The sequence below is a fragment of the Argentina silus genome (assembly GCF_951799395.1).
Source record: "Argentina silus genome assembly, chromosome: 9".
NCBI lineage: Eukaryota > Metazoa > Chordata > Actinopteri > Argentiniformes > Argentinidae > Argentina > Argentina silus.
In genome coordinates, this window is record NC_139663.1 from 19,011,877 (window position 1) to 19,028,194 (window position 16,318).

General features: G+C 42.0%; 1 protein-coding gene across 2 annotated transcripts; it reads left to right on the plus strand.

Moving 5' to 3' along the window:
• The first annotated feature begins 7,066 nt into the window (after window positions 1–7,066).
• tmem11 (transmembrane protein 11) lies at window positions 7,067–9,693 on the plus strand. 2 transcript variants are annotated; one of them, XM_083677166.1, is made up of 2 exons: window positions 7,067–7,314; window positions 8,881–9,693. In XM_083677166.1, the coding sequence occupies exons 1-2, from the start codon at window positions 7,268–7,270 to the stop codon at window positions 9,395–9,397; spliced, it is 564 nt and encodes a 187-aa protein (XP_083533292.1). In that variant the 5' UTR covers window positions 7,067–7,267; the 3' UTR covers window positions 9,398–9,693. The 2 variants fall into 2 exon arrangements, with proteins under 2 accessions (XP_083533292.1, XP_083533293.1); XM_083677167.1 differs by having other exon boundaries at window positions 7,300–7,358.
• Window positions 9,694–16,318: the final 6,625 nt, after the last annotated feature.

Sequence of the window (16,318 nt, forward strand, 5' to 3'; positions counted from 1 at the left end):
TGACCAAATACTGAGTAAAGATAGCAACACGAGAGAGCTGTCAAACCCAGTTCCGTGTTTGTGATGTTTTTTTTGCATTTTCTAATGGGATTCTGACCAAAGACTAACCTTGCTACCCTCATTGTGTAGTGACGGGTTATCTGCTTTATTATTACCTTTTTATTGACTAAGTCATTGACTAAGTTAAGTAGCAATTGTAATACTTAAATTGAACTGCAAGCTAGCCTTGTAGGTAGAGGTGACATGGGTGGTGCCTACTAGCTAGATCTTATGCTTGCAAATTTCATGTTGTCAATGCATAATTTAAAGATGACAACTACTAGGGTGTGTTGGCTAGTTTTTGGTTTTATTACATGGTGTTTTATGTGGTGTTCTACGTCACTTTAACGTTATATCGTGTAGCCTTCTACTCCTAGCTAGCTTGCTAGCTACTGTACATACAAGGAGGACAGTTAGCTAGTTTATGTCTGACCAAAAAAACTGTTACCATCAGAATATACAAATGACAGCTAAAGACTTTATTAGAGGTGTAAGTAACAAGTTCTGTACAATATTTCCCTTTATCCAACTACAGAGATTTAAGCGTAAAATGTAAGTAAACGTGCAGGTTCAGTTAAGGCATATGGTAAATTTCCATAGCAAATAAAGAGAGAACATAACAAATAAGACGGGACAAAGAGGCCAAGAGTGAGTTATGGGAAATCGAGAAAACTATTATAAATGTTCCATAAGAAACAAGTTGATGTGTAGAGGGAGTCATACCAAGAGGTACCCAGATGTTGATTTAGGGAGGGAGTGGTACCAAGAGGTACCCAGAGGTTGGTGCATGGAAAGAGCAGAACCAAGAGGTACCAGGTATCCAGAGGATAAGGGCAGGAATAGTACCAAGAAGTACCTGGGGGTGATGTAATATTTTTTTTGATAATCACAATGGGCTCGCCACCAATGTTGTTACAACCTGATAACTGTCTTTTTCACTGGACTGCCCCTTTAAAGTGCTAACGTTAGCTAGGTAGAAACCAAGCTAGCATTTTGTTCACATGGACCTAGAGGTAATGTGATACCTAGCCTATTTTGTTTTGGGTGGTTAATATGCAGAAGTTTATCAGTAGAGAAGTTTATCAGTAGATGTTACTGTGGTAGCCTATCATGTGTTTGGTAACGTGACGTTCATGCTGAATAGTGAATACATTAATTATATTATCACTCCCAGCCAGTTGGCATGTTCCTTTTTCCAGATAAATGTAGGCATGAGATACAGCAGTCTTGTTTTGCATTGTGACAAGAAATAATATCAAATAACAGTTACCTAGGGATAGTGTGCTGCTGAAATCAGAGCACAGGTCACTCTTTGCTTGTTTTTGGTGGCTCCATAACTGGTTTATGTTCTACGGCACATTGTGAAACACCTGCCATCTTTTGTGGACCGAGCCAGTCAGCTATCAAAAATGCTAATTTTGTAAAAGCCTATAGCTAACTGTACTTAGCTAGGTGATTTTTAAAGCCGCCAGCTTTGAAATTAGCAGAGTAAAAACAAACTTCCAGGTAAATTACCCAACATATGTTTAAGTCTATAAGTCTGTAAATGAAGGCTTAACAGTACCATTGAAGCTGACAATCAGGCAATCATACTAGTCTAGTATGAGGTTGTCAAGTTGGCTGCAAAAATATGGTATTATATGTATGATTACTTTTATTTTCACTAAAAATCCTGGCTGATCATAGTTAATTTGCCCCATAACTAGCTCTACTACCACGAGTAGTATGAGTTGCTTTGTTGATGCACTCACTCGCACCACTTTCAGTTTCCATTTACCCACTCTACCACATTAAAGTTCCCATATCAAGGTAATTTAACGGCGGACATGCCCCTTTGAGGGGACAACGAATGGGTCTTCCCATCTGCCTCAATGGATAGCCTATTTTTGTCTAGCTCGGGTTTTCGCTGTGATTGCTTTTTTGTGTTTCAATAAACGTTCTAGTATGTCTGTGGTGTCGTTACTAACATTTATCATCGTTGTTGGAGAAGATGCTACCTCAGCACCATACACTATATACCATACACTTAGCTGCGTGTAAGGTGACCATAGGTAATCATACAGTGATCTTTGAGTTAGACCTACGTGTATCCTGAAAATGCTTTTAAATGAAATGCTGGAAACCATAACAACTGATGTTTTCATTGCTATGCTGCTGCCAGCATGTGTCATTCCAGTTGTTTGGTTAGCCAAAACATCTTTAAAACATTTGTCTGAAGGGCCTCTTTATTTCAGAAAGCCCAGTTTCAACATCCCTGCTACAAGATACAAGCTGTGCCAACCAACATAACGGTCTGCTGTCCTCAGTGCTAGCTAGACAGCAAAGCTAGCTAACCAGCTGTTAATTAGAGATTTCTCTGTTCAACACTTTCTCTGTTCCCTCATACTAAACAGTCACATACTGTATGTCAACAATAGCGGACATATGTGACTTGCTCCATAATTTTCACTCAACGAAAATCATGGAGCAGAGAATCTCAGCGAGCTAGCTAACTGGCTGTGTTCACAGTTCAGCTAATGTCAGCTTGACTTTAACTAAACTGTAATGTAAGACAGACAGTTAGCTAGCCAGTGAGTTTACAGTTGCTGCAGTTGTAAGGAGTTAGCAACTCATCTCGAACTGAAAGCTCTATTCATATCATATGTGTATATATAGGTCATTTAAGGGTTTTTTGACGAAAATTGTCATTAGGGACTGCGGAATGCGACTGGAAATGATAGAACACATCACATATTAGGTTTCAAAAAGCGAACACAGCCAGCAGGAATTGACTGTTTTAATTTATTGCTAAATTGATCTAAAAGTGTGTGTGGCAGAGAGGATATGGTGGAGGGAGGTAGATAGATTAAGGAAGAGTGGGTGGAGGAGGATAGTAAAAGGTGGATACTCCCTCAGGCTGTCCGTAGGCCACTGACCTTGCCCTGCAGGTGGTGTCTTAGCTGCTGCAGCAGCACTGTCTGCAGTGTCTCCTGGGTAGAATAGTTATCCAGGGGCAGAATAGTTATCCAGGGGCAGAGTAAAAATGGCATCTAGAAATGCCAGCAGCATCATCTGGAGAAAAATATTGAAATAACCTTTTAAGGCACTTAATGTCAAGTTTGATCAAATCTGTGTGTGCCTGCATGCGTCTGGGGTATGTGTTAATACCCCATTCTCTAGCGGATACAAAAACAGGGACCTTCACCGTGAGCATATCCAGGTAGCGCTGGGCCTGGGCCTGCCATTGGCCGGCTGGCAGGACAACCTGGAGGAGGGAGTGGAGCTCCTCAAACACCCCACCAGACACCTGGTAAAACAACAGGAGAGTCCTGTAGTCATCCAGCTGTGGTACATATACTTTATCCAGTTATGCCATGGTGTGATCCTGTACTGTACAGTATGTTGAAAATTCGACTTACATTGACAGCTGGCTCCCTCTTGTCCTCCCCAAGCATTCCCAAAAGGACCAACTCGTAGAGGATGTCAATGAAATTGACATGCTGGATCTGAAAGGAGTTTGGAGAATTTATAGATGATTGTGCAACTCAGATATTTAGATGTACATGCTGTGTACACACACTGCATTGTACTTGAATGTAAAACACAATGAGCCTACCCCTTCCTCTGCTAGCTCCCTGGCAATAGCTTCTTTATTAGCCTCGCCAATAAAGAATCCGGTCAGTCCGTCATACTGTCCGTAAAACCTTTCCTGTTCCTGTCAGAGGAAACAAGCAGCAGTAATACATGAAATATGCATGTTTTTAATCAGAGTCGTTTAGAGAGTTTGGTCAACTTGGAGGACACTGGATGAGATGTCGCTACCTTTGAACATTCCATTCAGCCATTAATGACAAGTGTTTGGATTCTAGATTTCACTGTAGGCTCGGGTTGTTACTCTTCAGTGTCACTGAGACCTCAAACACAGAATATTAAATGTCTACCTTATGACCGGCATCGACCAGGCCACTGAGCAGGAGACTCCCAGCCTCAGTGATGATTCTCTTGATGCCTTTGTTGCTCAGGAGAGTCTATGTGGAGACAAATGGAACAAGACACCATGTTGAACTGTTCTGATGTCCACAAAAGCCTTGAGCAATACATCAGTAGAGATAAGAGAATGCACCAAGCTGGAGGTTAGAGTACTGCACATAGAGGAAATAGTGATTATAAGTACTCACAGAAAATGCCTCCCTCAGGGCTGCCAGCTTGAGGGGGAAGTCGAGGAGATTTCGACTGGCAAAGTAGTAGCTGTGAGAAGGTCGTACTCATGTTAAAATGTGAGGTCACCCCTGATTGCTTGTGAGGACTGATAGTGTACGTGAACAGAGAACATCATAAGAAATATGTAATACATAGTATATTTTATTCTTGTAGTCTTTTTTAAAAGCAGGCACATAACAATACTAGTATAGTGAGATATGAGCAGTCTTTGGAAGAGGACAGAGAGTGTACTCACTTCAGGTAGGGGACCTCAATCTCCTCAACTGTGAAGCTGATGTGATCCGTCTGGAACATGAGACAACTTTCACTTAAACTCTAAATATAATCAAACGTGATGAAATGGTTAATGTAATTAACTGACTGTGTTTAAACTGTGTTTAATTTGTGTGTGTAAAAGATATAATGTGGCTACATCAGGGAAGCTCTGGGTCTCAGACTCGGCCTCAGACCCTGGCACACTCTCAGAGTCAGACTCGCTCTCAGAGTCAGTGTATGACTCGCTGTCTGACTCTGCCCCTGAGTCAGCCTCTTCTTGGCTGTCAGGTTGGGGATCAGCCTGGGTGTCCGTAGGACTGGACAGAGACTCATGGAAGGTCTGGGCTGTGGAGGAGAGCTTCCCATCATGTCCCATAAATAGTGTGGCTGTGGCGATTGACACATCTGTCTGCTGTTAAAAACACACAAACATACACTCCTCTCAGACTGGGCTGTAACATTGAAGCACACTTGGGTATCTACAGTGAAACATACTGTACAGTCCATGTAATAATTACCCAGTAATGCGGGAACGGTATGCTGACCGATGTCTTTTGACACAGGTGAGACTGAACCTGCCTCACCTGACCGCCCAGGAGCTAAAACAGCCAAGACAGAAACAGAATGTCACACGGACTCATACTCCCATACTGAATCTGCTGCTAGCTAAAACTCAACTTCCTTCTCATCTCAAGAGGTTGAAATCTCACCTGAATGCCGGTAACAGATACCACTGTTGTGCTAGTGTATGGGTAACCCTTCAGACCCTGTTCTACGGTACCTTGGACCCAGTGACATGAGACCATGAAGTCTGGAACTGGAAAATCCTCTCAGAGCTCATCAGCACTCTGCATGTGTACCTCCATGGCAACAACTGCCCGCTTGGCACCGCCACCTCCTGTAGCACAGAATGCATGGACATAAAGTAATGATGATGTCTGTCTCTCTACTAACATACATACACCTAGACTAGAGAGTGTCATAATTCTCTGCTAGTGGGAGATCTTACCTCATAGATGAGGACAGTGGATGGGTCTTGGTCTGGTTGACCTTGGTCTGGGTTTCCCACAGGGCGGATCAGGACACACGCCTGGGTCACTGCCAGATCCACCATGGTCAGGACTAGTAACATCAAACACGATTATGTTTATTGGTAGGGTTTCTAGAATTTTCTACAGGCCATATAGGTGGTTCACAAAAACAAAAATGTTTTATCACCATTTATGAACTCAGAAATGCACTATATTCTAGTGGTTTGATGTAAATGTATTGTTTTTAATTGTGTTTTTTATGCTGTGATTTTCATGTGCCTTATGAATATTACCTGTATGAGCCTGACACAACAATTGTAGTTCCGATAGGAAAAATAAATGTATTCTAATTCTAGCCATGCTTGCCATAGCTAAATTACCTACCTACATTGTCCACTTCTTGGACAAAAAAAAACCCAGTAATGACATTGACATTTGTTATATGTCCACTGGCTAACTGTAACTTACCTTGCTCATCAGTGATAACATGGGCCTCTTCAGAGCCCCAGATCCTCTTATCCTCTTATATATATATATATATATATATATACACACACACACTCACTTAACACTTTATTAGGAACACTATACTAATACTGGGTAGGGCCTCCCTTTGTTCTCAAAACAGCCTCAATTCTTCGTGGCATTGATTCCACAAGATGTTGGAAACATTGCTTTGAGATTCTGGACCATGATGACATTATTGCATCACGCAATTCCTGCAGATTTTTCTGGTGCACTTTCAAGCTGTGTATCTCCCGTTCTACCACATCCCAAAGGTGTTCTATTGGATTCAGATCCGGTGACTGGGAAGGCCACTTGAAGAACTCTGAACTCATTGCCATGTTGATGAAACCAGTTTGAGATGACTTTCGCTTTGTGACATGGTGCATTATCGTGCTGGAAGTAGCCATTAGAAGATGGGTAAATTGTGGCCATGAAGGTTGATTGATTGGTATCGGTGAGTGTATGTGTGTATATATATACCAATTATGTGATCAATATCAGCTAATCTGTGCACTCCCTTGATGACGCCTTTTCTTTTTTTAGGGGTTTCAATGTTTGGTTTTCTGTCTAAATAGTGCGTTGATCAAGTCTCCCGAGACAATAAAAGGTGGGTAAACGCTCTGAACTCGTTTACGTACGTTTAGCCTTCACTACATCACTGGGTTTGGCCTACTCTGAGCCCCATAGTGTTGTCAGATATTGTATATTACTGAGATGCCCCAAATCTTGATTGAGTAAAAAAAAAAAAAAAAAAACGGGCATAAAGGGACAAGTTTGTAACACACCAGTAGTTTCCCATGCATCTCAGAGGCAAAAGAGGGGCGTTTCGTCACGTTATAGGAAGTAACCGAGAGTTGGGACTCTAGGTTTATATGTTCTATGGTGTTGTCCTTGTGTTCGATTGGTCATCTCCGAACATTACAAAACATAAACCTGATTGTTTTAGGGATATTATGTCGCACATTTATATCAAGCACATTTGAAGTCACAGTTGACTTCAAACGAAGGTAATGTAAGTACAAATACCTTCAGCATTTACATGATATAGGCATTAATAAAAAAAGACCAGCGGTATATACCCTCATAAGTTGCATTACGGGAAGTAGAGTCTGCGGGATCGGTCGAGATGCATGAAGTCGTCTTTATAGCATATAGTAAGTATAGCAAAATACTACACTGCCTAGAATGCATCGCGGCGCATTGCGTTGACAGCAGTGGTGTGTTGCTTCTCCAAGATGGCGTCGTTGGGAAGGAGGCGCGGTGTCCCAGTCAACAGGGAGAGGTCAGTTGCACTAAAACATGGCTGTAGAATGAAGTTTTTTTTAAGTAAGATTATCTTAGATATCGATTTTATAATATGCCACGCGTTCCTCTGTTAAACACGAGGGTTCTCTAAGTAAAAATGCTGCTGTCAGTAGCCTGTCCGCATTCCTTCCTTGATTACCGCTCATGTGATGTTTTGATTAAATTGTTTGATGCTCGCGACGAGTTGCCTGATCTAGCCTAGCTTCTATAAAATGATGAATATGCCAGCTATTCCGTTAAAAAACATGAAAGGGAAACACGTACTGAAAATACAGGTGAAAGGCAGGCGTACAACACCCACAATATTCTGTTCGTAAGATTGGTCGCTAACCAGCTAGTAGCTAGCAATCTAACATGATCCCATTGCAAATGAGTGCAGCTAGCTGGCTAACCTGTTATCGATGCTGAAGCAGGTATAACGTCGTTAGCTATCGGTGGCAGCTAGCTAGCTAACAGATCACAAGTAGCCACCTGGCGGCATGCTGGAATTCATTGGAAAAATAATATGTGAATGAACACAAATGTGAACGACCGAGACGAGTGATGTTTACGCTAGCGACCGAACAGCCTGCTTGCTCACAATTTAGTTGGCTTCCTAGCTAGCAGCAGCATGCTAGTTATGAGTTAGTCAATGTTATAGTTAATAATGTTATGTAACTATATCTCTCTTACGCGGGAAGGCTTATTCGAGTTTAAAGATAACGTTTTTTTTAGGGGGGGGGACAATGGACACTGTCGTTCCCCAGATTTTTTTCCGCATGGCATTTTGTTCATGAATATGTACATCGTCCATCAAGTTCTGGCTTTTGCTAGCTAGCTAAACTTTAGCCAGCTTTTCATCTTCTATTCTAACCAAGGCCGCAGGCCACTGACACTGACAGTTTCCTGGCGATCGTCTAGTTTCTCTTTTTATGTTCATCGCAGCTATTGGTATGCTTCTTTTCATTGTTATCATTTGAGATGTCAAGCAACATTGCATGTTAGCTATCTTAGCTATGTAGCTAGATGCCCTGTTACATGGACTTTTTTTTTTCCCACGCGAGGCTGCAGTCTACACATTCTCCTTTAACCCGAGTATTTTAAACGCAAATAATAACCACATTTACCCTTACAACAGTTCTAATTTATGTTGATTAATGTAATTAGCAAATAAAAGTGCAAGTAGCAAATACGAATGTATCCAAAAACAGCTCTTTGCTTATTAACTAATTCAGTTGAGGAATAACTTAAACTAGGCCAATGTTATTAATTACAGTTATCGAAACTGTAATGGTTGAAAGTTTCATCAGACTACTTCTAGTCATTTTCACAAACACTACTGAAACACAGTGTGACTTTTCAGGGATCAAGGTCATAAGCTACTTGCAACTCAAAACATAAGAAAATAAGTGAAAATATTCCCTTTCTCTACAAATAAGAATATCAATCTATGCACTGTCATTCTGAAAACTGGCGCAACAGCTCACAGAAACAATTGCAATTGGAATCTCTCCCCTTGTTCTTTCTTATCTTAACCATCTTAACCATTCTCTCTCTGTACCAGGGGAGTGATGGCGGCGACAGACTGCTACATCGTGCATGAGATATACAACGGGGAGAATGCGCAGGACCAGTTTGAGTACGAGTTGGAGCAGGCGCTGGAGGCCCAGTACAAGTACATCGTGATCGAGCCCACGCGCATCGGGGACGAGACGGCCCGCTGGATCGCTGTGGGCAACTGCCTGCACAAGACGGCGGTGCTGTCGGGCACCGCCTGCCTCCTGACGCCGCTGTCACTGCCGCCCGAGTATTCACGGTACGTGGCGCTGCCGGCCGGAGCCCTCAGCGTGGCCTGCTCCGCCCTCTATGGCATCTCCTGGCAGTTTGATCCCTGCTGCAAGTACCAGGTGGAGTACGACAGCCAAAAACTCTCGCGGCTGCCCCTGCACACACTCACCTCCTCCACGCCTGTGGTGCTGGTGCGCAGGGATGACGTCCACAGAAAGAGACTCCACAACACAATAGCGCTGGCCGCCCTGGCCTACTGCGCCAAGAAGATCTACGAACTCTATGTGGTATGAGCACACTCTGAAGAGGGTGAGAAAACAAACAAACAAACAAAAAAAATCAATAAAAAAAAATAAAAAAATCAGATAATGGAAAGAGCCCACCTTCCTTGAAGTAAGCAGAGTGGAAGCCATGCTCAGAGTCGAGGGTCTGCTTCACATGTGTGGGTGCTTCCTTTTGGGCTGTTGTTTGATGGATCAGAGGGATATAGTTAAAACTAGAAGGAATTCTTTCTCCCTTCTCATTTTCTTCACTTGTAAGTGACATCACCAGTGCACTTATCCGTATGGTACCCGTGCCCCCCCCCCCCCCCCATACACTAAGTTAGTGCACAAGGGTAGAAGCAAAACCGCTGGACTGTTAATCGTGTTGCAGTTGAAATGGACCGACATGTTTTAAGTATTACCAACATTTTTGTCCCTACCTTGTAGTTTTACTGTACCCCTTTCTTGCTGATCAGTACGTCACCCTTTCATTAAACATTAGGATATTTCAAACTCACCTTTCTTGTATTTTATTTTACTTTTTTTTTTTTTTTTCATTAAACAAATTCTACACCATTTCATGAGTCACAAAGCCAGATGTGTGTACCTCTTCTTGTACGTTCAGGTTTTCCAATTTAATTAGACTTTCAACATTGATTTGAAGTCTCACTGACCATTCAAAGCCTCTAGATCAATCTTTTCATTAAAGCTGTGATGTCTAGCATCTAACACACATGCTACTGAGTTAAAAGAGTGGATGTGAATTGATCATTTCACTTTGCCCCTCATACCTTAATCAAGGTCTGTATGCCTAAACTCTCCTGCAAACGTCAAATGTCTGTTCTGTTAGTGTCGTTTTTGGGATGGTGCACCAAGAGAACCTCATGGAGGCAGATTCATCAATGGCTTTAAGCGTCAGAGACACATCTTGGCACTGAAATAGAGATGGCTCGTACAAGATGGTTCAGTAACGTGAACCACACTTTACAATATGCTGCTTTTGCGTCCGGTGGACCAGGTCTTATTTATTACAGTGGTTTGTTTCAGCTGCGGTTGATGGACAGTCCAAAAAAGCTTACAGTGAAGTTTCATCATTAGTCCAACCAAGCCATATCTATAGGCACTTGCTGAGTGTAGGGGCAGAGTCTGTATTAGGTCTGAATAAGTAAGACTCAGGAATATGACCTCATCGTACACAGTGACATCATCAACATTTAATTCTTCCAAGACTAACATGTGGCTCCATGGTAGGCTGCACATTGGGAACAGCCAAAAGGGTCAGTAGAGTGGTCTTGGCAGAGGTGACGTTCTTGTTGTTGCTGTATGTAAGCAGGAAGTGGCCCTGCTGTGTATGTGGTCATATTACTGAGTTTGAAAAATCTGATTTGCACATCTCAAACTTTGACACTGGTGCAGGGCCAAAAGAAGAATCAAATGAAGAACAGCCATTGCATTGCAAGTCTAACTCTACCTTTAATGGGGATATCGAGCTGGGTCCTCTGGTTGTCCATTCAGGTGCATGGGATCGTCTTATTCAGGTGTGGGGTCTTCATTTTTTACATTTCAGTCTAATGCTCTTTTCTGTAGTGTGTGTAGAAATACAACAATATGTACCTATTGAACATTCAAGGGACACCCCAACAGGCACAGTTGTAGAAACGTGTTTTACATGTCGCACCTTATTTGAATAGTGATCCATAGAAGGCCAACAGTTGGTCTGACTATCAACTGCAACTAGGTTGAAAAGCAACAACTTGCTAGGATTAGTGTATAGTTAGTGTATAGATTAGTATATAGTTAGTTGAACAGTTTTGAATAGCTAATTGAACATTTATGAAATGACTTATTGAAATCAACAGCCTTGGAAAGGTGAGATGTCAGTAACAATATCATACCCCTTGTAATTTCATCTCCAGACAGTGTTCTGTTTCATCTGTATTGTCCTGTCCTGGGCTCTTTCTAATTCCCTGGATTTCCTTAGATGCGTCACTCCAGCGCCAAATGGCCTCCTTATCACGAGAGATCATCCATGACCATAGATACAGGAGCTACACTATGCCAATTTTATTTCACAAGCATGTCCCAAAACAAGATATCTGCTATATCACTACATTATTGAGATTGGTCCGATGTAACAAACCTTGTTGAGATATAATATGACATGTTCCACGTTTATTTAATTTAAGCAAGCTATCATATGTTAGATTAGATTAGATTAGATTAGATTCAACTTTATTGTCATGTGCAGAGTACAAGTACAGAGACAACGAAATGCAGTTAGCGTCTAACCAGAAGTGCAAAAAAAGCAGAAAAGTGCAATGTGAACAATATATACAGGTAGTGCAGTATAAGCAGTATATGAGCAGTATAAGCAGTATATGAGCAGTGTTGAAACATGAAACAGGAGGGAGACCACACACAGGCCATGACCAAACGATCACAAGGCAACCTATTTACTAGGCCTTTTAAGTATGCAAGATTAGAACGTTTTTCAGTATGCAAAATTTACTAAAATGTAGTATATTTAAAATGCCAGGATGTCTTTCTAGATTCACCTTTCAATGTAGTATGATTTCACTGCACATTTATCAAGTCAATTCAGATTTTAGTCCCATAATTCAATGGAGCAGGGAAGGGGGACAGGCAGTAGAGAAATGGAACAAATACCTGTGAACAACATGGAAGAAGAAGATTTCTCAGTATGAATGAGAAGGGTAGGTAGGGTGGGTCACCCTCTGAAGTTGCCTATCCCTGATGTAATTGTACGACAGGAACGGGCTGTAGCCTAGGAGACGGGGTATAGCCTAGGAGCCTATTGGACATTACTGACATTACATATCTTAAAAAGTAATAGTTTGAATAAAGGATATAGGCTCATGAGACCTATTTCAAAAGACCTCCCCACTCTGAAGTTGACTTGTAATGCCTTTGTGGGTCTCCTAAAATGAAATGCTGGTTAAATTCTGAATGTCAGCCTGCTAAAATCGGCTATACATAACACTTTTGGGAAAGGGGAAAGCAGAGGGCTGAGAGGGCTATTATTTACTTTAGAATCTCAGCTCTTAAATCTGCCAAAACATTTTATTTTTCTCCCATCTTAAATGGCACAAAAATCGACAAAGGAACATCAGCCTGTGGTAGATTCGGATCATCGGTAAACCCTGATGTACTCCTCCAATCGCCCAACCCAAGTATGTTGAAATTTGTTGATTACTGCAAAAATATTTACTAAACAGTATGCCCTAAATAGTATGTAGTATGTATGGTTAGCATGAACTATACTTTTGTAATTAGTAGGCAGGCAGTATGATCTTTTGGTCACGGCCATACTCTCAAAATCAGTACCTGGATAGCATCATTGTCCAGGTGTGCTGGAATCTGTTGGTGTATCTCCGAACAACAAACTGCAGGCAGCGATACTGGGCCAGGCTGTGCACACATGCAAGGTTACCTCCCAAGTTCACTGAATACCGCTGTCAGGAAGAGAGAGGAGCTAAATTGGAGGAGGAAGTTGTCAGAGACTATGTAATGTTCTATATGACAACTCGCAACTTTATGGCACAATAAAGTAAAGGTTGTAAAATGTGATCCTTGATAATTATGTTGTATTGGAATATTATCTCACCCTCTGCCAACACACCTGACAAAAAAGATAAGAATAAAACACAATTTGCATAACAAGAAAGTACATAATAGAATTTTAAAATGTAGGATTACTACTGATATTTCAGGGCACCAACAGTATTGGAACAGATTTTACATGTTTTTTTTATCATGTCCAAATTAAGCACTCATGTTTAGTATTTGGTCGACAATCCTTTGCATGCAATAACTGCCTGAAGTCTGCGACCCTATTGACCCCACCAGATGCTGGGTAAGTTCTCTGGTGATGCTCTGCTAGGCCTGTACTGCAGCCATATTCAGTTGTTTGTCTTGAGGACATTTTGCTTTAAGTGTCCTCTTCAGCAAATGAAATGCATGGTCAATTGGATTTCAATCTGGAGATTGTTTGGCTAGTCAAGAACTTTCCACTATTTGGCCCTGAAAAATGGCCGTATGTTTGAAGACAAGTGAGCCAGTTCCAGTGGAAGCCATAGATGCCCAAGAAATGACACCCCCTCCACCATATTTCACAGATGGATCTTGGGTAGTTCCTTTTTTTCTCACTCTGGTACATGTTAATCTTTGATTTATTTGTCTACAAAACCTTTTTCCAGAACTCTGCAGACTATTTACAGTAGGTCTTAAAAGGTTCATTGTTGAGCAACGGTATCACAGAGGTACCGCGACAGTCAACTGGCCTTTTTCACACATTTTATTTAAGGTATTTCACCTCGGCAATACAACCACCAGGAGACATCATTGAAGAATTGTAATGGATGGGCTTGTTGTGAAACAGTAGCTAATATCTGCATCTTCACTTGCCCTATTTGTGAGCTGGACCAAAATCTCTGAGGAATGTTTCCAGCACCTTGTTGAATCTATGCCACAAAGAATTAAGGCAGTTCTGAAGGCAAAAGGGGGTCCAACCCGGTACTAGCAAGGTGTACCTAATAAAGTGGCCGGTGAGTGTATATACACACACACACACTCACCGAACACTTTATTAGGAACACTACACTAATATTGGGTAGGGCCTCCCTTTGCTCTCAAAATAGCCTCAATTCTTCATGGCATTGATTCCACAAGATGTTCGAAACATCTTGAGATTCTGGTCTACTTGCAAGCAATGGTTAGCCGCCAAACCCCTGCACGATCACTCCGCTCTTCCACCTCGGCTGCCCGCCTGGCACCGCCACCTCTACATGGATGCAGCAGCCGCGCCACTCCGTCATAGCTTTTCACTGTCCTGGCGCCCCGCTGGTGGAATGAGCTTCCACCCACTGTCAAGATTCAAGATTCTTTATTTGTCACGTGCATACAAGTATACAGTGAAATGCAAAAGTGACAGTGCCACAGAGTAGTGCAACAATAAGTTTTAAAATAGAATAAAATAAAATAGAAGTACTAAAAAATATAACAGTATGAATAGTATGAACAATATAAACAGTATAAGCAGTATAAACAGCAGTGAAGCAATGTACGCAGGACTGCATGTCAGGACTGCAGAGTCACTACTGATCTTCCGCCGTAGATTGAAAACCCATCTCTTCAGGCTACATCTTAACAGTCCTTCCTAAGATCTCTTCACCCCCACTACCCTCCCTGTACTAACCCTAACTCCAACCCTAGAGACCTCTTCACCCCCACTTCCCCCCTGTATAAGTTCTCTCCTGTTAATTAATAATAATTAAAAAAAAGAAAAGGCCTTCTAGCATTACGACTGCCAATGGCCCCTGGTGTGAGCATTGATTACTTTGTCTTATGATGACTGTTGGATAGATGATTCACTTATTTAAACAAATTCACTTTGGATAAAGGCGTCTGCTAAATGCCATAAATGTAATGTAATGTAAATGGTCCATGATGACATGACTGCATCACGCAATTCCTGCAGATTTTTCAGGTGCCCTTTCAAGCTGTGAATCTCCCGTTCTACCACATCCCAAATGTGTTCTATTGGATTCTGATCCGGTGACTGGGAAGGCCACTGAAGAACACTGAACTCATTGTCATGTTCATGGGGTTGGGGTTAGGGTTAATACAACGCAGACATAATACAGTTAGAACCAACGTCACAGGTTATTGAGATAATGCAACAGAAAGAAGAGAAACTCTGAATTACCCACAATGCCCTTGCAAAAGAAGGGACCATATTTAAATATTTGCTAGGGAATTGTGGGTAACTGTGAATTTCAATTATTTGTGGTGTATTATCTCACTAACCGATGTACCTGTGATGTTGGTTCCTTTTTGATTCTCCTGGGATGACGGACATGTGTCAAAGACATACAAACACTCTTAGAATTAACAGTAAAGGGTCCATGCTTTGATACGTACAAGGCACCCTCTTCTGAAAGAACCGTGTGGGGTGCCATTTATGACTCATGGTATAGAAACTTTTTTTTATGTCTAAGGAACCTTAAATGGTTACATTTTGTGTATATTACATGTTTAACTAGTAGATGCTGTAGCTTTAGGAAGTATAGGCAATTTCACATTGGCAGACAAAAAAGTGCTTTTTGGAAAATGTTCATATATGAGGTGCTATTTGTTAACTTTCTACTCATCTCATTCCACACAACGCACCTGTTTGAAGTTGGCATGTCACATGAACAGGAGCACAGATGTAATACAGTTGGGAACAAACTGGCTCACTTATCTTCACTGATGATGTAACTGTTGATGGCAGCAGCAGGATGAATTCTGATGTGGACAGAAACATCTTGTCAGCCCAATTAAAGGCAAATTGTTACGATTCCCCCTTCTAACCATCCCTCTGGTACCACCTTGAGGCCCCGGCGATCATCGCTGGAGCATCCAGCCCCGAGTCGACAGCGCACCTGGACCCGATCCCCAATCAACACACCTGCGACTCATCCCCAATCAGCACCCTATAAGAACCCTGCCGGGTCAACACTCCAGTGTCAGAACGTACTGTAATCTCACGGTAACCTTTTGTGAATCGAGACCTACAGACGCTTCAGCCCTCCTGTGTGTATTGCAAATTCCTCGAGCCTTGTCTTCCTCCGCGTAACCTCCTGTTCTCCTGTGCCCCCATCCAGATACCTCGTCCTCCTTGGTTTCCTCTCATCTCCCCCCTTCCACGGAATCCTGCTATCCTGCCGACCCTGAACTGACCCTTGACTACTCTCATTGGATTCTCCACTTTTCCCCTTTCCCTTATATTTATTTATCATTAAATACGCCTTCATCTACCCTCTCTGTGTGCCGTCGTTTGGTTCCTCAGACTTTCTGTGTAACACAAATGTCTCCAAACTCCTTGGACAGCGCTTCATCTTACAGTAGGACAATACTCAAAACATACTTCCATAGCAACTAGGGAGTTTT

Bases quoted from the DNA above. Each gene is read 5' to 3' on its own strand.
- tmem11 (XM_083677166.1), top strand. From the start codon at position 7,268: ATGGCGTCGTTGGGAAGGAGGCGCGGTGTCCCAGTCAACAGGGAGAG. The intron at 7,315-8,880 runs GTCAGTTGCACT...TCTCTGTACCAG, and splicing joins GTCCCAGTCAACAGGGAGAG to GGGAGTGATGGCGGCGACAG.